This window comes from Podarcis muralis, chromosome 14 (assembly GCF_964188315.1).
Source record: "Podarcis muralis chromosome 14, rPodMur119.hap1.1, whole genome shotgun sequence".
NCBI classification, from domain to species: Eukaryota; Metazoa; Chordata; class Lepidosauria; order Squamata; family Lacertidae; genus Podarcis; species Podarcis muralis.
The window spans coordinates 1,714,591-1,728,710 of NC_135668.1; the positions used below are offsets into that span (position 1 = coordinate 1,714,591).

General features: G+C 46.7%; 1 protein-coding gene across 5 annotated transcripts in view; it reads right to left on the minus strand.

The window, feature by feature from the left end:
* The window catches only part of THSD4 (thrombospondin type 1 domain containing 4), a 360,765-nt gene that overhangs the window by 56,752 nt on the left and 289,893 nt on the right, over positions 1-14,120 (minus strand). For all 5 annotated transcript variants that reach the window (XM_028706820.2, XM_028706824.2, XM_028706822.2 and 2 more), the window contains one exon: positions 11,100-11,304. In XM_028706820.2, the coding sequence (XP_028562653.2) occupies positions 11,100-11,304 (205 nt within the window). The remainder of the gene's footprint in view (positions 1-11,099; positions 11,305-14,120) is intronic.

Below are 14,120 nucleotides of genomic sequence, written 5' to 3' on the forward strand. Positions count from 1 at the left end.
CCTTTATCCGTTACTTCCATCCCGGCTAGGGTGACTCTGGCTCCTCCCGGAACCATTCCCTCTTTGCAGTGTTCTAGGCAATGCGCTGACCCAAAGGAGACCACCCTCTGATGCCAGCCCACTAGCGGATCGTGTAGCGCCAGCCAGCTCATCCCCAAAATAATGGGAGCTCCTCCCAAGGTGGCCACATTAAACGCTATCCGTTCGGTGTGCCTTGCCACCCTCATTATCATCGGGACAGTCTGTTGGCTAACTTCTCCTCCCAACAGCTCTCTGCCGTCAATCGTGGTCACCTGCAAGGGGTTACTTAAAGGGATAGTCTGTATCTGGTGCTCAGCTGCAAACTCCTTACTCATGAAATTACAGGAGCTGCCTGAATCCAAAAGCGCCTTGATCTTTAGTGGGTGTCCGTTTGGCAGCTCTAGTAACACCTCTATCACTAAAGCAGGTCTTGGAGGTTCCGGCGTGGGCACTTTCACTGCTCTTTGGCCTGGCTGCTGTGCCCCGACGGTGGCAGCGAGGCGTTGGCTTTTACTTGCTCCTTGCCTTCCTCCTCTTTTTCCCCAACAGCTCCTGCCATCCCTTGCCATTCCTTTCTTTGTGGGCAGACTCTGGCAAAGTGACCTGGCTGTTGGCAGAGATAACATTTCTTGGCGCTCTTCCCCTCCTTCTTCCGCCCTTCACTGGGATTTGAAACTGCGCGCGCCCGCGCTGTTCCAATTTCCATCGGCTCTGCCGGCGGGAAAGGTGGCTCTGGAATGTCTGGAATGCGGAAATCCCTCCAACGTTCCCCTTTCCCTTCCCGCTTTTCCAAAGCCCTCGCCTCCTGGCGTGCTCCTATGGTCAGCGCGGATTTGGTCAGCTGGTCCATAGACTCCGCCCTGGGCGCCCGGGAAAGTTCATCTTTCACCGCCGAAGAAAGTCCTTCTTCGAAAAGCATCTGGATGGGTTCCGCCGATAGATCCCACCCCAACTTATGGATCAGCATGGTAAACTCAGTCCAGTACTCACGGACAGATCGGCTCCCCTGTTTGCAAGCCATTAACTGCCTTCGCACCACTCCCTGCTCAATGTCGCTGGAAAACATCAGGTCCATGGCGCGAAAAAACTTCCGCGTATCCTTTAGAATCTCATTATTCACTGCCATCAGGGGCCTGACCCAGTCTTTCGCCCTCCGCTTCGAGATGGCCAATCACAAAAGCCACTCGCGACTCCTCGTCGGGGAAGTCATCAAACTGCAGATTGAGAGCATATTGCATCTCTGTTCTAAAGGCATGATAGTTCCTGGGATCCCCCCCAAACTTCTGCACCAATCCTGGCACCTTTCTGGCGAGCGGGGTGGTTTTTCCCTTTTCTGCATCCTGAGCCCTCCTCTCTTCAAGCCGTGCCGTTTGCAGCGCCAGCTGGACCTCCAACACCCTGTACCTTTCTTCCAGGTTTGGACCGGCTCCAGCTCCTCCTGCTCCTCCGGTTTCGGCTGGGTTGCTCATGATGCCTTTCTGTGCACAAGCTGCTTACAGAGACTTTCGGACTGCTGTGATGGGATAATGAGCTGCTTGTGCGTAAAATGCAAGTCCCTCAGAGTTTGATCAGGTTCTCAAACCTCTGCCTGTGACGGAGCCCCTCCGGCATGGCTGCGTCAGTCGCTAGCAGAGTCCAAAAGTGGTTGCTTTCGGAATCTCTTCCAACATAAAAGCTCCTTAACGGAAACACGTCTTCTGGACTCTCTGCGTGACAGTTTCCGGCGAGGAGTGGGTGTCCCTATAGGAGGTCCTGAGACCTCCCCACTGTTTTCGCTGGAAGCGTCTCTGAGCCATCCCTCCGACTCACTTTCCCTTGGAGTTCCTTCTCTCCCCCTACTGGTTCCCTCTTCAGCTGCTACGTCTCTCTCAACCTCAGTGAGCCTTTCCAGCTCCTGTCCTTCCGATGGCAGTTCCCTGACATAAGCCATGAGTTTTCCTAAGGGGAAGCAACAGGGCAAACGGAAATGTGGGTGAAGCTGAATCATGATAAAGTATACTCATTGAAAACAATGGGACTTCAGCCTAACTGATTTCAGTGGGTCTGCTCTAAGGGTTCAATTCTCAATCCACTTATGTGGGACTCAGCCCCACTGAATTCAATAGAGCTCACTTTTGAGTGGTTAGGATTACATCCAATGGGGTCTCCTATGACAGTAAGATTTCTGTTCTCAGAATGGAGAGGTAAGCAATTTGCAGCAATTCTCCCTCCCTCCTGCAGCCCCGCCCCCCAAAGCTGCTCTGAAGGACCCCCCAACCCTCTGGGTCACATTTAGCAGGATGTGACTGATCTAGGGGAGAGGGAAGTACTGAGCATTGCTTTCCTCCTTGTTTTGCTGACAGATTCTACCTTGCCATTATCTAAGTGATGCTATTAGATGCAACCCAGCAACTTGATCCTACCCATAATATGCAACACTGTTGTGTACATAACATGATGCAACATAAACAACAAACTATTGTGCAAAAAACATATTGAAAACCATTCTTTCCTGTAACAGAATTCAGAACACTACTTTAAAGTGATGAGCCAAAATCTCAATTCCAGCTCTGGAAAATACACTTTGATTTTAAATAACTATCATTTGGCCAGAATGGATTAAATGTTGGGGAAAATACATTCCTGTATGTTAATTTTATGGCCCATCTACAACAAATGAAGCATTAATTGAATGGACTCCATGGTGTTGTCCCAGGCGTCTAATCAACCATCGCTGCTAGAGACGGAGAACCACATGCAAAATATGTTAGACATGTTGCTGTGGGGAGAGGGAAAATACTGTTGAGATTTTAAACAAACAAAAATAATAATCCAGCTCCACCCTTCAGGCAGGTTAGGATTTCTCAAACACTAAACCTAACTAACAAAATAGTCTACAAATGCATAATCCACTAAATCCCAATCAGATTAAGGTTTCCTAAACAAAGGAGGGGAGGGAAAGACACTGAAACCAAGGGTAGTATTTCATTTGGCACAACAAAAACAGCCAAATCCAATGATTAAAAACCGCTTGCCTGGTTAAGATCAAGGTTAAGGTCCATGTTAGCTCAAGATCCACAAAGATAGGGAATTGAAAGTTCAGACAGATTTCTTCAAAGTGATGCTCCATGATCAGCAGCAATGCTGTGTAATGTCAGAAACTGTGCTTGCTCACAACTTAAGCTCCATACAGCCATAGTTTTCCTTGTTTTTTTCTCGGGACCCAAACCATTTGGAGAGGATGACGTACCTGATACTATCAGAGTACTACACCGTCTCTGCTCCTGGGTTGCCTCCCTGCATTGTCAGAGGAATCCTCCCTGGAGTTGAGCCAGGCCTGTTTGCTGCTCACATCAGCTGTGGCTTGGGGTGCACCTCTGCCACAGTGTGGTGAATGCACACCCATGGCCAATGGCCAGGGACTATGGGCCCTGGAGTCCCAACCAACATCTGGAGGGTCACAGGTTGCCCACCACTGTAGGCTAGTGAGGGAATGAGCAGTCTAGTAAGGTTTGCTTGGCCCATCTTTTCTAATGGGATCATAGCAAAGCATTCTTCTGTAAATATGGGATCATAGCAAAGCATTCTTCTGTAAATATGGTAGATGGATGACACACCCAACCATAAGACGCACCTAGTTTTTAGAGGATGAAAACATGAAAAAAAATATTCTGAATCAAATGTTGTTGAAGGGGCTTTGCGTGGCTATTCCTGAAGCCAGAACAGCAATAGCTGAATGCACAGTCTGCATTCACTCCATAAGACGCACACACATTTCCCCTTACTTTTTAGGAGGGAAGAAATGCGTCTTATAGAATGAAAAATATGGTAATTTTAAAAGGTTTGGCAGAAAAATTGACAGACGCAAGTAAAATAAGCAGAGGTTTGCAGGGAGAAATATATGTATTTTAGTGCTTGATACCCACTTGGTATATACAACGGTTCATGTGGGAGTAATTTAGCCTCCTGACTCTCAGAAATTGTTCTGGTATTATTTGTCACCGAAACAGTTATGATTGATTCCTTCTTACTGCAAATATCCAGCTATTATTTGCTTGTTTCCTCCACCCCTTTATGTACTGTTGATAAAAGATACTCTCTGATAACTTACTGAAATGTTTTTCACTCTTTTATATACTAGAGTGTATTGCAATGATGATGTGTTGATTTATTATTTTCCCTGTTGTTTGACCCACATGACCTTAAGGTACTGCTGTGCAATGCATGCCGGAGGACTTAACCTGGCATATGTAACAGAGACTTGGTTGGATGAAGCAGATAGTTTCTCTTATGCACAGCAACCCAGGTCATATAGGTGGGGAGAGGGTGCAGTGATTTTTAGGAAGTCATTAGCTTTCACCAGGCATCCTATTGGGAAGACCCAGTTTTCTTTCTTTCTTTTTCAAATAATTTTTATTAACAGGCCAATCAAATCACATTAATTCCAAATCACATTAGTTCCAAATAATGCAGCCAGATTTTTAAAATTTTATTGGGGGTACCCATACTTCGAGCTCCGAAACGGATCCAAACATCACTCTTGTTGCTGCTTTAATTACACAGTTCTGTCCAGTTCCGTCCAGATAGTCTCTTTGTTATTTTCCTCATCTTGTTGTTATCATATATTCCTTTCTTTGTGATCTCTGATAATCTTCACAAGCGGGTTGAAATCAAACATATCCTGTGTGGATTTTACACTCTCCAAGAGCCATATCACAGAAAGGACAGACACCATTTCCACACCTCCACAAAGAACATTCCCACAGGCTGTCCGTTGATTTTCACAGGCCTGCGAAACTGTATCTCAGGGGGCCCTGCCAGGTCAAATCCACATTCCGATAACCATACATTCACATTCCGATGACCATGGTCCTCCTCCCCCTCGTCCTCCTGTGAGCAGTCCTGTCTTAACAAATCTCCATTTGAAACTGCATCACAAAGCTTTCTTTCCATCAGACGTTCCCACCACTCCTCTCTTTGATCAGTAATTTATTTCCACACAGTTCTTAATCTCCTGCTTGTGATTAGTAATTTGCAACGATTCTTTCTCTCTGGGAGGGAGGATTATTGGGTACTCACATAAGACAAAAAAAAAGAAAAGTTTTTCCTCCCTCCTCCTTTCTGTTTCGCTCCGACATACCGATCTTTTAATGATGAGTCTTCACTTGATTTATTGTCCAGCCCATCGCTCCGCTCACAGAGATCCCATTAATCAGCAGTCTTTACTCCCGATCTTCACTTGAAGTATGTGCATTTGCTTCTGTTTCCAATTATATATTTTGAGCTGATGCAACCAGTGCACGATCAGAGACAGCATCCGGGAGAGCCAGACCCACCCGAGGGCTTCGTGCCTAGTGCCCTCACCCCATTCTTTCGAATCTGGGGGTGAATTATGGGCACAGCAGGCAAGGCAGCCCCCCCCCATTCCCTTGGGGGGGCAAGGGAGGCTGCATACTCCCATAACAGCCTCTTAATTACCTCGTGTGGGTCGGAGAGATGTTATTGTCGGCCATCTTCCAATGCGCCCCCTGGTGACCCAGTTTTCTGAGTGCATGTTCTGGAAGTTGGGCAATGGGGCAGTACTGGATTTCTTTGGGTGTACTGACCTCCCTGCTGCACCATGGATTCCCTGCCCGAGCTGCTTCAGGTCGTGGCAGATATTCTCCTGGAAACACCTAGTTTGGTTGTCCTAGGGGATTTTAACATCCATGCTGACACAACCTTACAAGGGGCCGCTCAGGACTTCATGGAAAGCATGGCCTCCATGGGGCTGTCCCTGAATAAGTTTGGCCCAACTCATAGCCACAGACATGCCTTAGACCTGGTGTTCACCTCTACGGATGTGGGTGATCTGACACTAAGTAAAAGTGAAACAAAATAAGTGTCATGGTTGAATCACTTCCTGTTGCAACTGGACTTCTCTGTGATCCTTCCCCTCTGCAGGGAGGTGGGACCAATTTGGATGGTCCACCCCTGCCACTTAATGGATCCAAATGCTTTCCAGAGAGTGGTAGGGGATGCTTTATCCCATGTTGATGGCCTTTCAGCTGATTCCCTGGTGGTCTGCTGGAATGCAGAGTTAACCAGGGCTATCTACTGTCTGGCTCCAAAGTGCCCTCTCCGATTACATGGAGCCCAGACAGCCCCGCAGTTTTCTCCAGGGCTGAGGGCAATGAAACAATCACTGAGACAGCTAGAGCGCCGGTGGTGGAAAACTCATTCTGAATCGCAGGGGACACAGGTTAGAACTCAACATCAAGACTACCAAGTGTTGATAGCGATGGCAAAGGGGACCTTCTTCACCACCTTTATTGCATCTGCAGAAAACAGCAACAGAAGACTCTTTCAGGTGGTTTGCAATTTAATGGAACCACCTTCACCATCGGGGCCTGGTAAGGACTCCAAGATCTCCTGCAATGATTTTGCAAAGTTTTTTTTGCAGATAAAGTCACTCAGATTCAGACTGCACCATGGGCGCAGGGCCAGGGCAGGAGAGTGCTAGAGTTCTGTCTAGACAAGTTGCATGGGATCAATTCCAATCTGTTACCTCCAAGGATGTGAACAGGCTGCTTGGATGAGTGAAACCAACCACCTGTCTCCTTGATCCTCCCCCATCCTGGCTCACAAAAGCGAACAGGGAAGGTCTGAGCGATGGACTGCGGGGTGGTGAATGCTTCCCTGTGTGAGGGAGCCTTCCCAGGCCCACTGAAAGAGGCAGTCATTAAAAAAAACATCTTTGGACCCAGCCAATATGGCCAACTATCACCCAGTCTCAAATCTTCCATTCTTGGGCAAGGTGATTGAGTGGGTGATTGCTGAACAACTCCAGGTCTGGAGGATGCGGACCATTTGGATCCCTTCCAATCGAGATTCAGGCCTCATCATGGGACTGAAACTGCCTTGGTCACACTGGTCAATGATCTCAGGTGGGCTAGGGACAAGGGTGAGACCTGTTTCCTAGTTCTGCTGGATCTCTCAGCAGCCTTTGATACCATCAACCATAACATCCTTCTGGACCGTCTAAAGCATGGGTCAGCAAACTTTTTCAGCAGGGGGGCGGTCCACTATCCCTCAGACCTTGTGGGGGGCCAGACTATATATTTTTTAAAAAATAATGAACGAATTCCTATGCCCCACAAATAATCCAGAGATGCATTTTAAAAAACAGCACACATTCTACTCATGTAAAAAACATGCTGATTCCCGGACCATCAGTGGGCTGGATTTAGAAGGCGATCGGGCCAGATCCGACCCAGGGGCCTTAGTTTGTCTACCCATGGTCTAGAGGGGCTGGGAGCTGGGGGCACTGTTATACAGTGGTTCCGCTCCTTCCTCCTGGGCCGTGTCCAGAAATTGGGGGGGGGGGATGAGTGTTCAGACCCTTGGGCTCTCACTTGTGGGGTGCCTCAGGGTTCTGTCCTCTCCCCCGTGCTTTTCAACATCTACATGCAGCCGCTGGGAGAGATCATCAGGGGGTTTGGGCTGGGTGTTCATCAGTATGCAGATGATACCCAGCTCTACCTCTCTTTTAAATCAGAACCAATGAAGGTGGTGAAGGTCCTGTGTGTCTGGAGATGGTTGGAGGATGGATGGTGGCTAACAGATTGAGGTTGAATCTTGACAAGACAGAAGTCCTGTTCTTGGGGGACAGGGTTGGGCAGGTGTGGGGGACTCCTTGGTCCTGAATGGGGTAACTGTGCCACTGAAGGACCAGGTGCGCAGCCTTGGAGTCATTTTGGACTCACAGATGTCCATGGAGGCACAGGTCAATTCTGTGTCCAGGGCAGCTGTCTACCAGCTCCATCTGGTACACTGGCTGAGACCCTACCTGCCCGCAGACTGTCTTGCCAGAGTGGTGCATGCTCTAGTTATCTCCCGCTTCGACTACTGCAATGCACTCTACGTGGGGCTACCTCTGAAGGTGACCCAGAAACTACAACTAACCCAGAATGCGGCGGCTAGACTAGTGACTGGGAGTGGCTGCCGAGACCATATAACACCGGTCCTAAAGGATTTACATTGATTCCCAGTACGTTTCCAAGCACAGTTCAAAGTGTTGGTGCTGACCTTTAAAGCCCTAAATAGCCTCAGTCCAGTATACCTCAAGGAGCGTCTCCACCCCATCATTCAGCCCAGACAGTGAGGTCCAGCTCCGAGGGCCTTCTGGCAGTTTCCTCACTGTGAGAAGTGAAGCTACAGGGAACCAGGCAGAAAGCCTTCTCGGTAGTGGCGCCTGTCCTGTGGAATGCCCTCCTGCCAGATGTCAAGGAAATAAACAACTACCAGATTTTTAGAAAACATCTGAAGGCAGCCCTGCTTTGGGAAGTTTTTAACGGTTGATGTTTTATCATGTTTTTAATATTCTATTGGGAGCTGCCCACTATTATTTTCTGTTGATCCACGTTTACTTGTGGCTGTACCCAGTGCTTTAAAAAATGTTTAGGCATGCTCTCATTTTCCAACTCATATTGAAATAGTGCCCCTCAATGAGGGCAAACTTAGATTCACAAAATGTTTAGGGGAATGCGTACCCCCGCGTCTCCCCAGAAAAAAAGCACTGGCTATACCTTTGTAATACCTTTGTAATTGGGTTGTATATACACTTGTGGATATATGATAACATTCAATAAAAAGTTAATGCTTTTTTAAAAGAAGAAGGGAAGAAGACCCTGGCTGCCAGATTAGGCAAAGGCCCGTCTCATCCAGCTTCCTGTCTACGCAGTGGCGAACCTGGTGCCCACACCCTCCAACATTTCTCAGATGAAAATAGAGATATCCTTTTCTACACCAGGAAGCTTCTCCTGTGTTTTATCTCCTGCACACATAGATGCCATATACACATCTACATTGGTCACCTTGAGCCAATGGCACCCTCTCTGCCAAACCTACAGTACCTCACAGGATTGTTGTAAAGAAAAAATGTGTGAGTGAAGGGATCGTGTACATGTTCCACAGATAAATGGAATAAAATTTTAGCTGTAAGCTGCCTTGAGTCCCTGTCAGGGAAAAAGAGGAGGAGGAGGAGGAGGAGGAGGAGGAGAGAAACTGTGAGAATGATCAGAAATAAATGTTGAGTAAATGCTATTGAATTCAGTGGGACTTACTTCTGAGTAAAAATGCTTAGGATTGCAATGTAAGGTTGGCCAATCTTGACCCAGTTACCTAGGAGTAAGCGCCATTGAATACAGTGGGACTTACTTCTGAGTAGACAGTGTAAGGCTCCATTTACAATAAAGGAATAAGCACTCTGAGCATTTCCTAAGAAATGGCTGACTGCTGAAGCATTGCAATTAACTAATTTAAAGTGGATTGGTGACCTTTTCCTTCAAAGTTATAGGAAGGGCTTCATATGCCAGGCACACCAGGAGTACAGATGCAAGGGGAAAGGGCATTTTTGTCCCGTCTGTTCACTGGAGGAGCAAGAGGCATCAATTTCTATTCAAGCCAGAACACCAGGAAAGGAAGATCAGCCTGGTCCAAACAGGTCATAAATGCCCAGTTATAAGCTTCCTCCTCCTCCTTCTCCTCCAGCAAGCTTTTGGGAAAATGTGTAAGGAGCCAGCAATCCACAGAAGTGCACCAGACACCCTCATTATGTAGCTTCCAGAGGATGCTGAAGATATACCTCTTGACTGTGGCTCTGGATGCTTGAGGTGTATATTTTTAGGACCTACCTTATTTTTAGGATTGCAAATTGTTTTAAACTGTGTTTAATATTCTGTTTTAACATTGTAACCTGCCGTGGGACCTTAAGGCAAAAGGCAGCTAATAAACAAACAAACAAACAAGCAAGCAAGCAACACAGGAGTAGTCCACATGATATCCTCCAAGTGTCATTTGACTACAACTCCCATCAGCTCCAACCAGCGTGGCCAATGGACAGGCATGATGGAAGTGACAGTCCAACAAAATCTGGAGAGCACCACATTGGCTACCCCCAAGAAAATGATGAAATCAGAAACCAGGTTCAATTCTGGCAGAAAGGTGGAAACTTGGGCCTAAAAGGTTTGAGGACGGAGCTGTGATGGCATAGATAAAGGCTCACTGGCCCATGAGGATAGAGCCCTTCCATAGCATGAAAAGAGATGGCTGCTAGTTCTGAGGGGACAGAATGGAAAACCAACTGAAGAAAAACCAAGTTCATGCAGAGCTTATAGTGGCAGCAGTAAGTGGAAGGAAATGGAAAACTCAGGATTCCAGACAAGTGCATTGGGGGAAAGGCTACTGAATATAAGAGAGAACAAATAGTTAAAGAAAGGGGTGGGAGGAAGACTGCTTTAAAAAGAGAGAAACATTAAAACCGATGTGACCACTCAGTGGCATTTCACAGAAAGAGCACTGGCATAAAATTGCAACATTTCTGCTCTAAAAAGGAATCGGGGCGATTGGCGAGTATGGGAACAGAACCAGCCCCTGCTTTCTCAGGCCTCACACACTCCCTAGAGGCCCTGTGGCTTTGCCTGTGCCAGCCCCAAGGTGGATGCTTTTAAAAACCTGTCACACATGGTTCACTTTAAAGCAGAGGGTCTGGCTGTCAGGCCTCTTGGTGCAGTAAATCAATCTTTCCCCCTCCCAAGAAGGAAGGTTCCCATGACTGCCCTTCCACCCAGCGCTACCAGACCCTTTGCATACACCATAAAGGCAAATGTCTTTCCTGTTTTCACAAGTTGCAACCAGCTGATGAGAGACCCTGAGAGGCCACATCTGCATTTCAGATGCAAAGCAGATAAGATAAGATAAAATCAAAGCCAGGGCATCACACAGGGCTGCAGGAGATGGATACAGAGAGAGCCCAGGCTTCTGTTTTCAGCCATACTTTCACTAAGTAAGATGCAAAATACAAGCATGTGGATACATCTATTTGTGTGTACAAATTGTATGCAATTTAAATGGGCTTTGTATATAATTTAAATCAGTAGGCAATGGGTCAGTATGTATTTATCTCACAACATTTATAGACCACTTGAGTGTAAAAGAAAATGGACTTAAAGACTGGGTGCATTTGAAACTATGGAACAAAGCCAGGCTGGTCGATCCCCATCTATCCCTCTTCTGACCTCCTAACATCAAGTTTTTAGTTTAAATGAAACATGACTTACCTAAGTAATTGTTGCTCTTGGACATTTCTGTAATGTTGATTTTTGTGGCCCCCTCTGGGATTTCTACTATCTTGTGGTAGCCAAGGTTGGTCAGGGTGTGCTTGAAGACCCCTGAGACCACTTGACAAGCTGTGTTGTCCCCTCCGCATATCCCACATTTGTCGACCACTTTGTCTGAGCCCAGATAGTCATCACAGCCAATGCTCTGTCAAGAAGATACAAAAAGTGTAAATCAGTTACAAGGATAACTGAAAAGCTTCTATGCAATGCCTTGGCATTTGGTTTTAAAAAAAAAAAATCAGCAAAACTAATAGGGAGTTCTCACAGATCACTGGAAGAACACATGCTTGGCTTGCAGAATTTCCAGGATCTCCACTCATGCAAAGCAGGTAGTGGAACTGGAGCAGGAAAACCACACCTGAGGAACAACAATAGGCAGCACAGGGCTAGATAGTGCAAGGGTCTGGATGAGGACAAGGCAGCTTCTTATGCCCCTACTTATGCCTCCTTATCGAAAGGGCCACATGGGTTTGAGTAGGGGTGGGCATCCTTTTTTCTGTGTAGGGCTGTACTCTCTTGAGAGCAATCTGTTGAGGGGCATGCATTGGTGGTGGGAAGAACCAGAGATTATTATGGATGATCCAGTCTGTGGCCCCTGAGTCTGAGCTGTGTAGGCCTCTTGTTAGTTTCAAGAGAATCAAGGTGGGAGAGGGCAGCAACTAACTAGCATAGTGCTACCATGAGTAGAGGCAGCTATGCATACAGAATACTATACAATTGGACTTTTTAATGGCACTACATGAGTGAGGCTTCTCAGGTCCGGGCAATAAATGGCATGAGGAAATCATCTGCTTTCTTCACCTGTGATGGGTTTAGACCATGTTCGCCCAACCACCTTGATTTGTGGAACCAACACTTGTCAATAGATATTACTTATCACAGCAGATATGACTGTGAATTAATGCAGGACAAATAAAAAATGTAGCAGGTAGACCAAAGCTGTCTGCAGTCAAGAACCAAAAAGTGGAGGGAGTGGGAATTCTTTAGAGAGAAGCATGGGAAGATGTTTGCCACCAATGGTCTATCTGACTGGAAGTGCTCCCCGTGGTTTTAGGCGGGGCTCTGCTCCAGTCTGGAGATGCCAACGACTGAACATGGGAACTTCTGCATGCAAAGCAGGTGCTCCCCCCGAACCACAGTCCTTCCATTCTCATTGCACTGGAATGACTAGGACAGCGGGTTGTTCCCAATATTAGCCCCATTCAGAGAAGGCACACTGACATCACTGGGAATTAAATTCATTCATTTCAATGGATTTACTCTGACCAAAAGTAGCATTGGCTAAAACCTACATTCCCTCAAAACATGATCAAGAGGAAACCCCAAGAAAGATTTCAACCTCTTGTCATTTTAGAAACAGCTGAGTTCTTGTTTGGAGCAACTGGCTTTAAATATTTTTAATGTACGGTACATACAGCTGGAGAAAGAGAGAATACTATGGCAATATAGAAACTATGTATGCATGAGAAAAATAATATTCTTATAATAATTTATTGCATCTTGATATTTACATAGCTTATTCTGGGCACAATGTGAGGTGTTGGCACTGACTTAGAAAACTCAGTGTAATTATTGCCCTAGTCTTCCAAGAAGGCTTCCCTCATTGTGATGTGTGTCCCAGCACAACCTCTGTCATTAGCCAATAGTTACCTCCGAACTGTGCTATGAGTCAAATCTATTCAATGAAGGCAAACAGGGAGACCCTGCTGTTGTTCACCATCCCTCTCCCTGCCTCACTCTCAGAATGGCCAAGGGGTCTTTCCTCCAAGTGGAGCACTCTGAGCCTGGTGGAAAGTGCCTACACCGTGCATTGATAAAGTGGTACAAAATGCTCTTTAAACATGGGGGGGGAATTAAAGAACCAGGTAATGGTAAATGTTTTCTCTAAGCTTTTCTAGTCATGGCTGCAAACTGCAATGGCACCAAATAAGAACATAAGAACAGCCTTCGGGATCAGACCAATGGCCCATCTAGACCAGCATCCTGTGCTCACAGCAGCTAGTCAGATGCCCTGTTGGAAACCCCCAAGCAGCACTCAAGCACAAGAGCCCTCTCCCCTCCCGCAGTTTCCAGCAAATGGTATTTAAAAGCATCATTGTCTCTGCTTGACACCCTGCCTAGTAGCCATTGAAAGCCTTCTCCTCTTTTAATTTGTCCAACCCTCTTTTAAAGCCATCCAAGGCAGCCTTAATCGAGTGCTATAGTTAACTCTGCTCTGGTCCACGAAGAGTCGGACACGACTAAACGTCTAAACAACAACAACAATAGTTAACTATGCACTACATGAAACAGTCCTTTCTTTACCTTCATCTATTTCACTCAGCTTCATTGGACATCCATGAATTCTAGAGTTATGGGCAGGAAAGAAAAAACTTTCTCTACTTTCTCCTTGCCATGCATAATTTTAACAACTTCTATGATGTCACCTCTTAGATGCTCTCTCAGCTACCTCACATAAAATACCTCATTCTGAGGAGTGACCCCTTGATCTTTGGACTCAGGGCTGAAAGGAATCATAGAATTGGAAGGGACCCCAAGGGTCATCTAGCCCAACCCCCTGCAATGCAGGAATCACAACTAAACAATCTCTGAAAGATGGCCATCCAACCTCTGCTTAAAAATCTCCAAGGAAGGAGAGGCCACCATCTTCCTAGCATAGCCGGCATCTATGCAGGCCGTGGGGTCCCAGGCACCCACACATTTTCAGTGAAAGGCACCCCTGATATTCTATTTGGCCATGCATACATGGCACACAGCATGCACACATGACATTGGCATGGCCATACGATGTGACCTCAGTATGCCCTGGGCACCCACTGTTGCTGGGGCAAGGTGCCCCTGAATGCAAGAGAAGAATCTGTGGTTTATCAACCACCACCACAACCTGGGCCCCAAAACCTGGGGACAAAACAAGGCTGCAAACCCCACATATACTAAGGACCCTCTGTGTTTCACCGGCTT